Source organism: Electrophorus electricus, chromosome 22 (genome assembly GCF_041902795.1).
Source record: "Electrophorus electricus isolate QZ-2024a chromosome 22, ASM4190279v1, whole genome shotgun sequence".
Classification (NCBI taxonomy): domain Eukaryota; kingdom Metazoa; phylum Chordata; class Actinopteri; order Gymnotiformes; family Gymnotidae; genus Electrophorus; species Electrophorus electricus.
Window position 1 is genome coordinate 7,617,537 of NC_137518.1, and position 15,960 is coordinate 7,633,496.

Below are 15,960 nucleotides of genomic sequence, written 5' to 3' on the forward strand. Positions count from 1 at the left end.
ATATGCTTCAATGTTCCAGAAACACATTTTTTTCTCATAATGTACCCCTCTTTTCACCCTCTGTCTTAAACACTCTGTTAGAGCCCCTGTGTCTTTAAGCAACCTCTCCTGATTCTGCTTTGATGATTAGTAAGCTGTTCTGCTGTTCTGATTGGTCATCTGCCAGAGAGGGTTCTGTCCCTACATGTTTTACTGCTGTCTGCAGACAGGCCTTTCTGAGCAGCTGTAAACACTGTTGTGTTTGAAATGTTAGAAATCATTAGAAGTCCAGTGGCTTCTAAGCTGTTTTCTGTTCCATGACCACACAGTCAGTTCTCTGCAGGCATAATACATGTGTCATAATACAAAATATCAGGGGCATTAGGATCTTAGCTATTTAACTGAATAACTAACTGGCTAGCTACGTAACATTACAGTCTATAATCACAAATCCATTGCAACTAATTAGCAAATCCATTATAACACAGTAAGGTTAGTTGTCAGTTTAACCTCATTAGCTGAGTAGCCTACAGCTAAGCACTATGGCTTATCTACAGCCAGTAGCTCCACACTTAAACACTCACAGTAGCTTTAAATGTCACATATCCACAAACAATAGTGCACACTTACAAGTTGTAAGCCTGAAAATCCTATTGGGCCACACAAAGATGGAACTTCCCTCAGGAGTAAGAGAATATCCAGCATTGAACTGTACAGTTTTTGAAGCAGTCTTCCATGAAGTGCTGTGCACACAGTAAAATATTTGGAACAGTGGAGAGATCCATGGTAAAAATTAATTTCAGCCATTGATTTCCTTTTGGTTCTACTTTTAGCAGAGTATACAAAGAATATTTACCCTCCCAAACCAGAACTTTGTCTTCTTGACAATAACAATAATTTGATTAAAATTAAAAAAGTAAAAAAAATTAAATGTACAATGAATTTAATCTACTGTAATTCAAGTTCAGTTCTTGTACTGAAGTATGGTCTCAGTTTAAGTTGCAGTTGATCATCATTTCTTAAATTGAAAGTGTAGTACTCAAAAAAAAAAAAAAAAAAACCAGGCTTAACAGCTCAAAACTGTATGTTTTGTTGTTTGTCATAATATTTATTATTTGACGTTGCAGTCATGTTCTTTCAGACAGAGTATGACCACATTTGTTCTGAAATTAAAGGGAAATCCTTCAGACGTGGTTGGCATAGGCCTCATTGTTGTCCTCTTTCTTCCTTTTAATATGTTCTGTGTCCACTGATGCATAGAGGTCTGACAAAAGTGAGCATGTGTCCTTGTCCATTGTGTTATCTTCTTGCTCTGCGGTGGCATCAGAAACTGCCTTCACATCTGAGTACTGTATTTGTGAAACTGGAGAATTCCGATTTGAAGCTGATTCAGGAACTTTCAGGGTCAAATTGGCATAACATTCTCTTCCATTGGTGGTCGTCTAAACAAAGACAGGCAACCATAATGCTTAATGCTGACAGAGACCTATGGAATCTACTTGTCTTCATCTGATTATCTCTCTCTTTTTTTTTTTTTAATCTATGATGCATCATGCATTCGCAATTCTTGGTTTGCTCTAAATCTTTAGACAGGACTCACCCACAAAAACAGGGAATATTATTTATATTAATAGTTATAATTATTTTTAGCTAAGTTTATAGTTGGACATATTACAGTATTTTTGTCAATCATACCTGTGAAGGACATTCTTCATCCTTATGATGTTCTGAAGTTGAGTAAATCACAAAAAAGCTTTTATATTTCAAAATAGATTTTATATTCAGTTTCTTATTATATACATAAACACAACCACTTATCCACTCCCCCCCACATACATTCTATCTAATGGACTTACTGGCTTGTGTGTAAGTGATGTTGCCATAGATAGGGTTGTCCTCCAAATCCCGTTTCAGACTTGTACCGTACCAAGTGATAAAAATAAGAACAAAATGAATAGCAAAGAAGTTTAAAGAAGTTTTGTATTTATGTAAAATGTGTTAACATTCCTTTCCCAGCATAATGATGTCACTACTGATGAGTATTTAAAACAAATATGTAGAATTACAAAACTATATGCTGTAGTAGTGTAGCTCAAATATTCTATCTGTTTTTCACAGATAAGTTATCATTGCGCCTAATTTTATACTACAGCAGTAAAGCTTTTTTTCTTACAAAAGGAAAGCTTTTTTCTACCATTGTGAGCAAACAAACACATGGATGCATATTTTAGACTTGAACACTATGGCACATTGAACAAACATTTCTGAATATGTTCCTGTGTTTGTTTAGAAACTGCTGCAGTGCATCCAGCAATGATGACAGCGAGCTGAGTCAAGGTTTCAAATATGTAAGTTTTGTGGTATTGCCATTATTTTCTTTTGAAACAAAAGAGGCATTTCAACATTGAAATAAAAAAAAAAAACACTATCTATAGCAGGTCTTGAATGGCTTAATGCAAGATATTGAATTCTAACTTGTGAAGACATAATTGACCTGTACTATTTTTACACAAATGTTCTGTTCAAATTGTATTGGATGTGCTGCATACTAAATATATTTTATTTTCCAGAGTCTAGAATAGTGACTGGTCTGTGCCAGTAGATTCCATATGTATTTCTGGTTATCTTTGTATTAATAAATAAAATTATTTTGGAAGTATAGATAATAGATAACATAAATTTAAATAATTACTGTATCTATAGAGGCACTAGAACTATAACTCTTGCATTTAATGTAAAAAATATAAATGTTCTAATATAGTCAAATGACTGCCAGGGTGTGATCTCTTCCATTTCAGTTCAGTAATATTACTTAATGAGCTAAAATTCTGCTTATAGCCTAATATATTTTTGAGTGAGAGAAAATAAACTTAACATTGCAAATGTATTTTATCTGTTGAATTGCCCATTAATTGGTGGAATTATCCCAGATGATCACACTAGCTCATTTTACAAAGAATTACATTTGTTAAAAAAAGTCACCTTATTATGTTTTTCTTGTTTGCATCTATGATGGTGTTTTAATTTTTTTGTGTGAGGAAACAGTGAATGACTTACTGCTAGACTGATTAATAAAAACAAACCAAAGAACTGAATGAATAGTGCATGTAGTAGTCTATAGCTGTTTTATATTATTCATTTTTACATTAGCACATACCTCCTCCTGAAACGAGGAAGAAAAGCCTTCCCTTTGGCTAAGGAGAAATAAAAGAATTAAGAGAATTTCATTTTAAAAAAAGCATTAATAATTTAAAATTTTAGACATAAAGTTGACTTATGAAATGAATGAAAATTGGCTGATATGAAATAAAAACTAACAGAAGCTACAGACCCTTCTTGACCATCATTACAGCAATCTCACAAAAATGTTTAAAAAAACAAAACAAAACAAAAAAAACAAGGATAACAGTGATCCTGGTTAGCATTGTAATTTAAAAAGTGATATTTATGCCTTGTTACTTTTAGAATTTATGTTGTGATACTGTTTATAACTAAGAGCACAAAACAAAAGTGGCAGTCATTATTTCATACCAGTGAATGGATGTATTTATATATTTATACCAACCTTATTAAAATATCCTCTATGTAGCTCTTGTAGGTGTTCAGTTAAAGACTACAAGTTATATTATCCATCTTTGGTCATTTTTTTGACCACAGCTGCTGCTGACTGAAAATGTATAGGGTTGTGGACTACTCCACAACACCAACAACCATGTCATTATCATATAATTGTCATTGTATCTGCATCATGCCATGTGCCCTTTGTATAATCAGTTACCCTGGGGTAAAAAACTGACTGCTGATGAATTTTGTATGGCATCAGTGCCAGGTTTCCCAAAAGCACTGAAGTGGTAAGATCATCTTAAATTAAGGAAATACTTTCTACCACTGTGTCACAATGCTTTTTGTAAACCCTGCCCAGATTGGTATAGTTCATAACATAAAGCAGCTGCACCTAATATAGTTGTTAGAGAGATTGTTATTGCTGCATTTGCAGGATAATCCTCCTGTTTCTACTTTGTCAGGCAATGAAGCATTGGGTACAAGTATGTAAAGTCGAAACAGGAAGAATATCACACAACACCAGACTGTTAGTAATCAAGTGCCATTTTGAATAGTGTGTAAATACCAAATGAAGGCTATAATTACAAAATGGATTTTCATATATTCATTTTTTAAAGTTGAAAAACTTATAAATGAAAGGAAATCTATGAGGATAAAGGAGGGTTGAAAAGAAAACAAAAGTAGGTGATTAGCCTACTTTTATCGTGAATCTGGTGATAAAGTAAGAAGAATTAAATTAATCATGAGAAAAGTCAGAATTAGCCTACATTTTGTGAAAATTAATATTTTCCTCAACATTATTATGTCTTACCTGTCCAGTGTTTTTGGACACAGCAGAGAATATTCCAGCACAGAGAAAAGACGAGCACTCCACTGACCAGTCCAAGGACGGCCCAGAGTTCTTTGGAACCACAGAAAACACTAAAACCTAGATAATCACATTTTATCTACATTACAGTTGAGCTGGATCATCCATTAGGTTACAATCTTTAAAATACAAAAAATCTTCTTAAAATAAATTTTGTGTGACTCTTGTGCTAAGCAATACAGTTATGCAGAAAGACACCAGCGAATTACTTACCATTAGTCTGGCTCACACTACAATTATTAGCCATCTTGAAATGAATGATTTGTAAAATGCACCTATACAACCTACACTTAAGGTTATGTATTAACAATAAAAATATTTGAAATCCAAGATTAAACCTTAAAAGAAAGCAAGTAGCTAAGGTTGGGTGTAGAGGTTTTGTTGCAGGAAGTAAGCACCATGTTTTTAAATAAGCACAAATCAGCAAAGCAGTTTTGCAGAAAACCACATCCCCTCCAGTGATACGTTTACACCTGAAAGGAAATTTGCTGCATGCAGGCTCAAATTTATGTAAAGCAAGATTATGCACATGATTAGAAAAAAATATATATACTGGCAGTCGGACAAAATAATTTCTCAAACGTTTCCTGTGTGATCAGTGATATACACCAGAAAATGTATTGAAATATAGAAAATAGACACAGCTAAGAGTACAGTATTTTGTTTGCCCTTCTCTAGCTGTAAGAACTCATGTTCCTCTGATATACATTTGCTTATTTTAGTTGATCTGATGGATCAAAAGGAATTACTTCCATGCATTCTATACCATTCTGTTCTTTTTCTTTTCTTATTCACACTTCTCTGATTGCACTGCACTGTAGCAGCAATTTGGCTTTGCAAATATTATTTCTGTAATGTTTATGCTGATTTTCTAGAAATTACTTTAGAATTTTGTTGAGTGGTCCTGCTATACTATTTCATCATGAATGTTTTAACACACATACATGGCACATTCACAAACAGATTTATGTTAAAATCAAACTTTTGAACACATTAGATCACATGTGTACATAATTATCATGTCCAGAATCACAGGAAGTTGAATTTGGGTTGTTCATTGCACAGGCATGGGATTAAAAATACTAGCTATCAAGGAAATGGCTATGACTACCTTTAATCTATATACTAGAATACTAGAAGTATGCATATTAACTCTAATACAAAAAAAGTATGCATATTAACTCTGACACAAAGTATTTTGTTGTTCTTGTGGAAGTAATCCTTATTATATAACATTATATATTAGTTTGGATTCTCAGGATACCATTAAGTGTGAAGTCTGATCTGGAATCTGGACATTTAAAACACCCAAACATATATCACAACATCAGGTGCTATTGAATATTTATCCAGTAAAATGTAGCCCAAGAGGGTCTTTAGTCAAAGTCAAAGAAAGCTTTGTCATTCCTTCTCACCATGACATGCTGAATGAGGAACATGATATAATATCTCCAGCAGTCAGTGCTACAATTGCTACAATTGACATGTTGAAGTTCTGTTCTGAAAATATTCTCAGCAGTTTGACTGCCTGTGGGAAGAAACCATTTGTAAGTCTAAAGGACTTGGCCCGGATGCTCTGCAGCCTACGTCCAGATGGGAAACCCAGTAACATGCTGGTCTTCACCACCCAATAATGAGCTGGTCTTCACCACCCCCTGCAGTGATTTCCTGTTTGAGATGGAGCACTATCTGTACCAGGCAACGATGTTGTGATGCAGGAGGTTGTCAGTGGTACTTCTGAAAAAGCACTTGAGGATGGGTGTGTGCATGCAGAATTATTGAAACTGTTCCCAGTCCACAATATGTATGGGGCTTTCATGAATCCCCTTGTCAGTTTGGTCCTAGATGAGCTGTACATTACTTAGTTACCCAATCTAAAAGCAGGGTTCCATGCTCTCAGTAAGAGGAGGATTTGTTCATCCATGGCTTTTGAGGAAAATTTTAAATCTTCGCATGAGTGGTGACTGACGGTATGCATCTATTGATGAAGCCAAAAACAAGAGTTGGTGTAAATTTCATTGTCTGTTTGGGATTTGAGGGTTGCCTGAGAAAACAAATGCATTTCAGTCTGTGTACTGGAACAGGTGCTTCAGTAAAGTGATCCCTCTAGCAGTTTAACAGACTTTACTGAGAGCATGTATAATAGTGGTGGTGTAGGTTCCTTGTGGATGTTATTTAAATAATGACACATGTTTTAATCTTTCTGTCTGGTCTTAATGTGTATGCATAGGTTCCCCTTTTACTTTTGCAGTTTCTGTAAATAGTTTCTTCCCTTTTCCTATTGATAAGGAAATAAGGATGGGTCAAATCCCTGATATTTGGTGGACTCGCAGATTCATTAATATGCAAATTCCAGAGAAAGTCCATATGGCCAAAGGGCTGTCTAATTCTGCCATTCATCTAGACCATAAGGAGGATAATTCACACTTTCTGCAAACTCCCAGAGACTGATAACAATTGGTCCACTGGCAAAGACAGTGGAGTTTGTTCTATAATCTGTATTAAGATAAATTGCATAAAGTCTGTAGGTGTGCAGTCCAGAGAGTTAGACTGGGCAAGTTAAGACAACAAGTCAACACCAAGATAGAGGGCCACCTCGTGGTTAGCAGAAATTATTGCAGTCATAAGTTGAACTCCAAGCAAACTAAGATTCACTAGCTCCATTGATTTGATATTTCATAAAATAAAAGATCTAATGATGATCATCAGTGATGTTTAGTAATCACTGTAAAGTGCTCCAATAAATGCATTTTCTAAATAATTGTGTGCAGCAGTGTAAAAATATTTATACTACTGCAAAAGTATAAAATATTATTGGGAGGTAAAGAGCATGGGCGAGAATGCGGACAAGGTGTTGCATTCAATTCAGCTGCCATCAAATTTGCGAATCATTTAAGTTCTAGGGTACACACTTTCACTGAATTCAGCCACGTTCATCAAACCTATAACAATACAATAAGTATCAGCTCTATGCTTTAAAATATTTTTATAATACAATTATGTTGTATTTATTTTGATTTGTTTCACGAAATGTAAATTGTGCCACATTTATTATTTTGTCATCATGGGACAAAATATAAGCACAAATATTTTCTAATTCTGTCATTAGGAAGATAATATGCTTCATTTTATTACCTAAAGCAAGCTGTATTAAATATATTATTGCAATTATACACAGGATAAGATGTCAAATATCATGTGCCAAACCATTAGAGCCTCACATAGCGCCCAGCCCACTAAATTCATACCAAAAACCAGAACATTCTGAGCTCTTCACAGAGATCATCAGGTAGCCACCTCCCTTTGTCTGTGTTTCGCTGAATTAAGCCCACAACACCCCCAAAAGGCTCAAAAGTGAGGTCTGGTGTTCCAGCCCTACCCCTCTCCAAGCTCATTTTTAAACCAAGTGCACACACCTATAAAATATTTTAATATTATTACAATATAACATATATAAATTATTTTCAGAGTTTAAAAAAATTGGTAGGTACAAAACCAGGCGTTTCAGGAGGTGGTGGGGACATTTCCCCAGCATAAATTACATTTATGGTAATGAGATGAAATGTTCTGAAACATTTGAATGTTTCTTCGTCTTTGTTGCTTTCTTTGTTCTATATTCCCAATTTTTAAGTAAAAAAGACAACCATCTTTTCCATCATCTTACAGCTTGCAAGATATATGTGTATCAGTGACATTTGATGCTTTGAATGTCGTTAGTCACATGATTAGTCACAAGTAACTGTGATGCAAGCACTGTGTCGAATCAGTGTGCTTTTTAGTGAAATGTGCTTCAGTGCTTCTATATCAAACATCTCATTTAGCAGTGACCGGTCCTCCATTTTGGGAAGGATTGATTTGTTGGTGTTGGCTTTATTTGCTATAGCTATTTTAATACGGATAGGTCCATGCATTAGGTGTTTATAACATCAAAGCCATTGTCTACTGTTGAGGGAAAGGCCCATTCACTCTATTACAAGGGGAGTTTTAGTGTTGTGTGTAGTAATCACAATGAGAGAATATAATGCCTTGTTTAAATGAAGAGCAGCTTGCAGTGGACTATTTTAGGTTTTTAGGAATTGAGGTTTCATTCATTTCCCTCTCATGGCAAATTAAAATGTAACATGCCCCCTTGTGTGTGTCGCTGCTTTTCACATGGATTTTAATTAATCAATTATGAAAGCTCAAAGGAGTTAGTATTTTTTGAGGATTTTAAAGAAATTGGGACTGACCCTTAAGATCTTGGAAAGGTGTATGTTAATAAATGAATGTATTCTATATTAGTTTGTTATGGGAATTTGAATTGCTCTGGTCGGAAAGCTCTGGACAGAGTTATGTGTGGCAGAGATGATTATTGGTGCTGCAGATAGATACCATCCAGCAATGGAGAACTTTATTCTGCTGTATTCAGGGAAATGATATATGTTGATTAAATTGAGAATTGCAAGTCTACACAATAGTTTTTTTTAATGAATTTCAAATGCCTTGACATGGTCAGTGGCTTGTTGTGTGTATATGTAGTGAAGTTTAATGTTTGCATTTGTTTCTTTTACTTTTCATGTGTTTATGAGCAAGCGCCACAATTGCAGTGTATATATTTTTAATACTTACAAATGTCAAATAAAGTCAAATCTGAATCTAACTGTGGGGTAAAATATCTATACCTTGGTGTTTTCCCTCACTGGGTATGCCTTGTTTCTGTTTTGGATAGTTTTTGTTTTCTCTGAATTGTTTCGCCTTAAAGGCTTTACATTTATGGCATTCAGATGACACTTTTATCCAAAGGCCATGCTCATGGGCAGTGGCAACTTGCCAGTGGTGGTGCTTGAACTGGCAACCTTCCGATTGTTGAGTACCTTAACCACTGAACTACCAATGCCCATGTGCTTTAAATGATTTATAGATTTCTTCAGGATATTTGGAGCTATGTCACTCTCGGTAGTGGGTGAGCTCCTCCATTTGGTTACATATACTTTCAGTATTTTTGAGAACAGTTCTGCATTAAGGACAAGATAGGAAGTAATGTTCTTAATGTGTTATTGTTTGGTTAAATTGTGCGTGGCTCAATAAGTCATGCTCCTTTTTTGGCTAAATTAGCATTTTAGAAATGTGTTACCCTCCTTGTGTCTGTGTCTGTCTTTAGGTTAACTTAGGCTAACCCATTTTCCCCAGTAGTTTTGGATCTCCTTCTGCTTTTCTTCTTTTTCTACACTATTGAACAAATAGAGGTCACTGTTGCATTGGTCTTCTGGAAGCCACCAGCTCTGGAAGATCCCCAGGGCAGGGCGTGCTGTCAGGTCAAATTCACCTTGATATTTTGTGGGTGAAGCCACCAGGAGGAGCTGAATACAGTGTCACATAAATGGATCCCTGAGGGCTGAGGTTCAGCATTCATGCTGGGTAATAGCTTTTGGACTTTGTAATACATTGGTCACATTTCAGTTTATGATGGAGTGAGTGCCCCCTAGCCAACCAGTAAGGAATTAGCCAGTTTCACTGGCTTCTGATGTTCGGCTGTGAGCTCAGGATGTCCATGGAGTTTGTGCTTGGCTGCTCATCAGATTCAAAAGATAGCAAGCTTGGATTAGGGTACGCTGAGGAGCCACCATCTCCACGTTATGCACCAGTTCGCCAGAAGCCACAAGCGTGATGCTAGCATTCAGCAAAGAAAATGAGCCTACAAACTTTTTTTTTTTTTTTTTTGTCATATTGTGTGTATGTTTTTGTTCAGTGAGTGAGTTACGTTTTTGGGTGTCTTTCTCCCGTACTTCCTTTTTAAGCGACGTTTATCGACGTATATGAGAAAAGTGCTCTGGAGTTGCAATGAAATTATCCCGCACACGCCATCACCAGGCAGTCCTGCATGACATCAACGTCATTTACGTAGCATTACTGGGCGTTTCCGAAATACGTCTACCCAATCCCGCCTCTATAGTTCTTTTATTAACGTAGACGGTGTTAAAGTTATAGACCGTAGCGCTGCAAAAATGTATAAGTTTTGTTTGAATTTATTTTTGGTGTTTCTTCTTGCATTTCCATGTGGCCTTAATGCTGTCGGTGAGTTACATACATAAACATTCCGTAACTTTAAATCCACTTATCCGAGTTACAGATCCGACTGACGTGGCATAAACATTTTTGGTCTGTGCCTCATTCATTTTACTTTTAAGCGTTTTTAATTTGAAATTAATGTATCTCAGTATAGCGGATGGAAATTTTCATAGCAAATATAAGAGTGGTTAAATGTTGAGATTCTTTGTTTATCGCAAACTGTGGAACATAGGTTTGCTCATTTTATACTAGCGTTAATATATATATATATATATATATATATATATATATATATATATATATATATATATATATATTGCCGCTAAATTCGGTGATGTGTCCTAGTTTGGTGACCCATTCCAATAAACTTATTTCAATGGGTCACCAAATTTTTAGCCTGTTTGCCTGTCGGGTCTTGGGTTCGAGTCCCTATGAGGCTACAATTTCCATGTTCTTCCTGTGTCTGCATGGGTTTCCTCCCACAGTCCAAAAACTTGGAGGTTAGGTTGACTGGGTTCTCCAAATTGTCTTGTATGAATGCAACCTGTGTGTAAGTATCTATAGATGTGTGTGAATGTGTGCATGTATGTCCAGTGATGGTTAAGTCCCCCAGGGGGTTGTGGTTTCCGATTGAGAGTATGCTGTGTGCAAATTGGTTGCCGTTTCTCATCGGCGTTTGAGTGATTGTAAAAGCTGATGTCTGTAAAGTGGGTTTGCGAAAGGCACTATATAAAAGTAATTAATAATAATAATCCAGTAGCTGTGTTTCATGAACATATTTTAATTGGCACTTTCACAATGTTGGATTCTTATTGCCATTTTATTCAATGTGCCACATTACACTGTGACACTCAACAAATCTTTATTAATCATTGCTTTTATGTGTATAATGGCCCTATGACAAATATAGATGTTGTATGGAGTTACCTTAGACTATCCATTCATTGACTGATTCACTTGAGCAAATTAAAATCTATTTTAATAGACATGTCAATTGCAATAAAAATAGTGGTTTATAAACACTTAAACTACCTTATTTTTTAAAGTGTTTGGGATTCCAAAATTATTTGGATAAACTGGACAAGCTAGGTTATTAAGAAAGTCAGACATTAGTGATGAATAATTCATGGTCTCAAATATGAAATAATTAACCCTACTTTTTAATATCATAGGGACAGTATTTGCAGAGACTGATGCAGAACAAGCATATGCTTCAGAGGATGCTGCAGTAGAAGAGGGAGAAGATGATGAAGATGAGGCACTAGTTGAAGAGACTCAAACAGGAGACAAAGTAAGCAGCATATTGATAAGTTTTTTTTTTTTTTTTTTCTTTTTCTGTTATTGATCTTGTATACATTTGGTGGTGAAAAGTTCAGAATGACCAGGTGACATGCAGCAAAAGAGAGAAAGGAGAAATGGATTAATTTACATGGATAATATGATTCATTCAATACCTATATTTATTTAAATTACCATTTTATTTTATGCAATTGCTTATAACTTGCATTCTTTCCCAAGTATGATGCTGATGATTTGGATAAAAATTCCCAGGACACAGATGTAACATCACATCCTGATGCAGACACAACAATCATCTTTATCACTGGAGAAGGTTGTTAATTGATACATTCCATGATTCTGATCATTTTCAATTGTGATATTATTGGAGTTGTATCTATTTACCTGTTGATGTTTACTTTGTCTTCTGCTTTTATTTTTGAAAGTATGCAAACTTTTATTTTATAGACTTTCCTGCCAATGAAATTGTGAAATTTCTTGTGGGTTTCACAAATAAGGGCAGCCAGGATTTTACAGTGCAGTCTCTGGAGGCTTCCTTCCATTATCCCCAAGACTATCAATTCTTCATCCAAAATGTAAGCATGAATTATCAACAAATAAAATATAGTATTCCTTCCCACTTAAAGGAAATGGAGATCATGTCATTGGTCTTAGCTGTGCCACAGGGGAATTGGCAATATCTAACACTAAGCAAAGAGGGAAAGCACTTGCTAAGAAAAAACTCTAAAAGTCCCACCAGCCCCAAGCAGACATTTCAGACAAGGGCTGTTGTTTTAGGCATAGCACAAATTAGTCACAAAAAAGTTAATATTTTCAACTTTTATTATTTTTCATATCTAACCTTTCTGATTTGTCCTTTTGTGTTATTGTTATCCAGTTCACAGCTTTGCCCCTGGGTACAGTGATAAAGCCTAATAAACAGGCTTCTTTTGAGTATTCCTTCATTCCAGCTCAGCCTATGGCTGGCCGTCCTTTCGGGTTGGTCATTTTATTGAACTACCTTGACAGTGAGGTAAGCTAAAAATGTCACACCTTTTCTATATTTTCCTATTGTGTTAGGAAGTGTATCTGATGGTAACTGCCTTTTTCCCAGGGCGGTGCTTTCCAGAGTGCAGTGTACAACCAGACTGTGACCATCACCGAAGTGGATGAATGCCTGGATGGAGAAACGTAAGTCATATAATTTCTTTGTGTGATGTTATCAGATCTATTTATTTATTTATTTATTTATTTATTTTGGCAGGGGGTGGGGGTGATAGAATTACACTTATTTAGTTTGATAATGTTCTTTGTGTGTGTTCAAGAAATTTTCAAGAACCTACTGAATTTTTTTTTTAGAAATGACTATTAGTCCTCAAACTGTTAACACAATTTGAAAAAGTCATTCATATTGATAACAGAAAACTTTGCTGTCAATTGCAGAATATTCATGTACATTTTCCTCAGTGGATTGTTTGTACTGATGGTCTTTGGAATGTATCAGGTCCTGGAGTCACGAATGGTAGGCATTTTTAAATTTTTGGATTATGATTCTCACTAAAAAATCTACTTCTCTAATGGCTCCATAATAATTCACTCCTAGGGTCTTATTTCTAAGGCCTAAAACTTTACCCTTTGGAAAGGCTAAATGCAAAATTATTTGCTGCTACTTTGCTATTTTAAAATTTTTTTTAATTCAGAATCAGCCTATATATATATATATATATATATATATATATAATTATATATAATTATTTTTTTTAATTTATTTTATTTATTTTATTTTTTTTAAAGAAAAATTGTATAACTGACAAACAAGGCCAACAATATTAAATACACTCTCAAATATGCTATATTTGTTACGCTATTGTTATTTGCAACTTAATTACATGCTTTTAAGTTATTATAGTCACTTACTTTGACTACAGAAGGAATATTGATTCCCGGTTTTTGGCATTTAATCTTTATTGTAGATCTGTTTTATCTCCTATATATTATAGCTGTGCTTGGTATTGTGCTGCAGTTTTCAAACCTTTTTTATTTTTCTGAAATACTGCAGTCATCTTACAGCTTCACCATGTCTCCATTTGAATCATAGGCATGAAGCACAGAATCTTTACTGCATTAAGCAATATCAAAGACCATACCACATGCATGGTGTGTGCTTCATCTGGTAAACGGAGATATTTATAAGTGGTTATTGTCTGCTAGATTCTAGGCTCTTGGTTAAGTGCTAAAGGCCCTAGAACATCTCTACATTTTTTTTGGTTCCAGATCCCAACTGGAATCAAGTAATCAGGGACCATAAAAGGCAGTTTATTTTGTGTTGCACAGCCACACATTCTCCAGCCCTCTCCAGTGCTGTCAATCCCATTGGACAGCTCCTGTTCTCACAATTCTTTTTCATTTGCCAGCAATTTCTATTTTTACACATTTGTCTATACCTTCTGATTATATCTACACAAGTCCCAATGCCCTAAACAAAGTATGCCAGAAGGGACTTTGCCTTTGGGTAGTAAATATTATAGCAAATCATAAATCAGTCACAAAACTAAGGAATTACAAAGTAGGTAATTTTGCAGTTTTTAATTTCTTTTGATAGTGTAAACCAATTGACAGATAGCTTTTCATAATTTTGAACCTATAAGTGCTGATCTATCAACTACTGTGCTCTGGTTTAGAGCTTTTCTCTTGGATATAATGATAATGATTTAGAAACAAGCTTCTTTTAAGTTCTCTCACAACCTCTAGTCAGGTTTTGAGAAAATCAGATTTCTAATTTTAGCTGTTAACTGGTGTATTGAAGAAAAAATAATTTAACTCTGGAAAGGGCATACTTTTCACTTGAAGCTCAGCTCGTCAGGTTGTCTGAGAGCTAGAACCATAGTGAAATGACTGAGTATCTGATTAAGGAGTAATAGGAGCTAGGCTAGATTACACAAAACTGTGATAACTGTGCTGTTTAGTGTCCTCTTGCCTGTTGTTTTTAGAAAAAGCGAGTTCCAATGAAAGTTGAGACAAGCACTGGTGGACTGAATGATGCGGATATTAGCTGGATACCCCCAGAGACCCTCAACATCATGAGTAAGTTCAGACATTACTTTCATATTATACTTTTAGGAAAAATTAATATTATAGTGTGCATGGAAAGTCAAAATATCCTTTAATTTTATATATTATGTTACTTTTTATTTTTATCTTTTACTTCAGTTACTGCTCTGTAAGACTGTAAGAGTGCATGTTTAAATAGATTATACTAACATATATGGATTCATGAAGGTCTGTTTCTTTGTGCCATAAATAAGACTAAATGTCAGTATTTTTTATTTGTGGCTTTGTTTTTGCCACCCTTCCAGTTCCATACAATCATCTCACCTTTGAATATGAGCAATCATTTTAAGGACTTTCTACTGTTAATTTTAATAAAGTGTATAATGCTTTACTTTAATAGATTAATGTTAAATATAGCTTTTGACTCAGCTTGCCTTGTCTTAGACTATGCCATAGAACCATGTTAAGTATGTAGTTTTACAGTTGTATATCATGAATCTTTTGTCTTTCAGAGAAAACATCCCCAAGAGCCTCCCCGAGAAAACGAGTCACAAGATCAGCAGGCAGCACAGACCAGTAACGCTAATACATTTATTGCAAGGAAATCTCATCTTTTATCAGTGTTTGGATGAAGTTAGATTATTGTGGGTAGAACTGGAACTATTTCATTATCATTTCAAGTCACAGAATAATTGGTGGACCAAATGATGACAATATGACCTCATAATTTAGAATGATTTTGAGGTGCTATGTTGTCGTAATATGAAAGCAAAAGAGATTGTGTGATAAATGTTTGTGTGCAGTATTTGTAATTGTAGATTGAAAAACTGTTGAAATGTTAAACACCTCATGAATGCAGCTCTGAAAAACAAACCAAAGTTGTATACTCAAGGGCTGTAAATATTTGGGAAATGTTTTCCTACAGTAAAGTTCAGTGAAATTCTTTGTATACATTCCCACAGTTTTGTTCCAACATTTTTTAAAGTAAATGTCTAATGTTATACTTTCTATTTAACTGTAAAGAAAGGGCATAGGACATCTTAGATACTTCATTTTGCCAACTGTTTAAACAGAAACCTTTTATTTTAAATAAAACATTCTTTTGGTATTTTGACTTGTATTGCCTTATTTATTCTTTTTGAGTGCAGTTAAAAGTAGAAAAAAAAAATCAA

The 15,960-nt window shown here is 34.8% G+C and overlaps 2 protein-coding genes across 3 annotated transcripts; one reads left to right on the forward strand and one right to left on the reverse strand.

Moving 5' to 3' along the window:
* Positions 1–1,062: 1,062 nt before the first annotated feature.
* LOC145653122 (T-cell receptor-associated transmembrane adapter 1-like) lies at positions 1,063–4,870 on the reverse strand. 2 transcript variants are annotated; one of them, XM_081705867.1, is made up of 6 exons: positions 4,625–4,870; positions 4,355–4,444; positions 3,137–3,173; positions 1,836–1,894; positions 1,675–1,706; positions 1,063–1,421 (listed from the first exon to the last, which is right to left on the reverse strand). In XM_081705867.1, the coding sequence occupies exons 1-6, from the start codon at positions 4,656–4,658 to the stop codon at positions 1,164–1,166; spliced, it is 510 nt and encodes a 169-aa protein (XP_081561993.1). In that variant the 5' UTR covers positions 4,659–4,870; the 3' UTR covers positions 1,063–1,163. The 2 variants fall into 2 exon arrangements, with proteins under 2 accessions (XP_081561993.1, XP_081561991.1); XM_081705865.1 differs by having other exon boundaries at positions 4,355–4,471.
* A 5,481-nt stretch (positions 4,871–10,351) lies between these two features.
* LOC113572454 (translocon-associated protein subunit alpha-like) lies at positions 10,352–15,898 on the forward strand. Its single transcript, XM_027002044.3, has 9 exons — positions 10,352–10,465; positions 11,632–11,750; positions 11,978–12,071; positions 12,206–12,333; positions 12,636–12,770; positions 12,852–12,928; positions 13,181–13,259; positions 14,728–14,821; positions 15,301–15,898. Exons 1-9 carry the CDS (start codon positions 10,396–10,398, stop codon positions 15,366–15,368), a joined length of 864 nt encoding a protein of 287 aa, XP_026857845.2. The 5' UTR covers positions 10,352–10,395; the 3' UTR covers positions 15,369–15,898.
* The last annotated feature ends 62 nt before the right edge of the window (positions 15,899–15,960 follow it).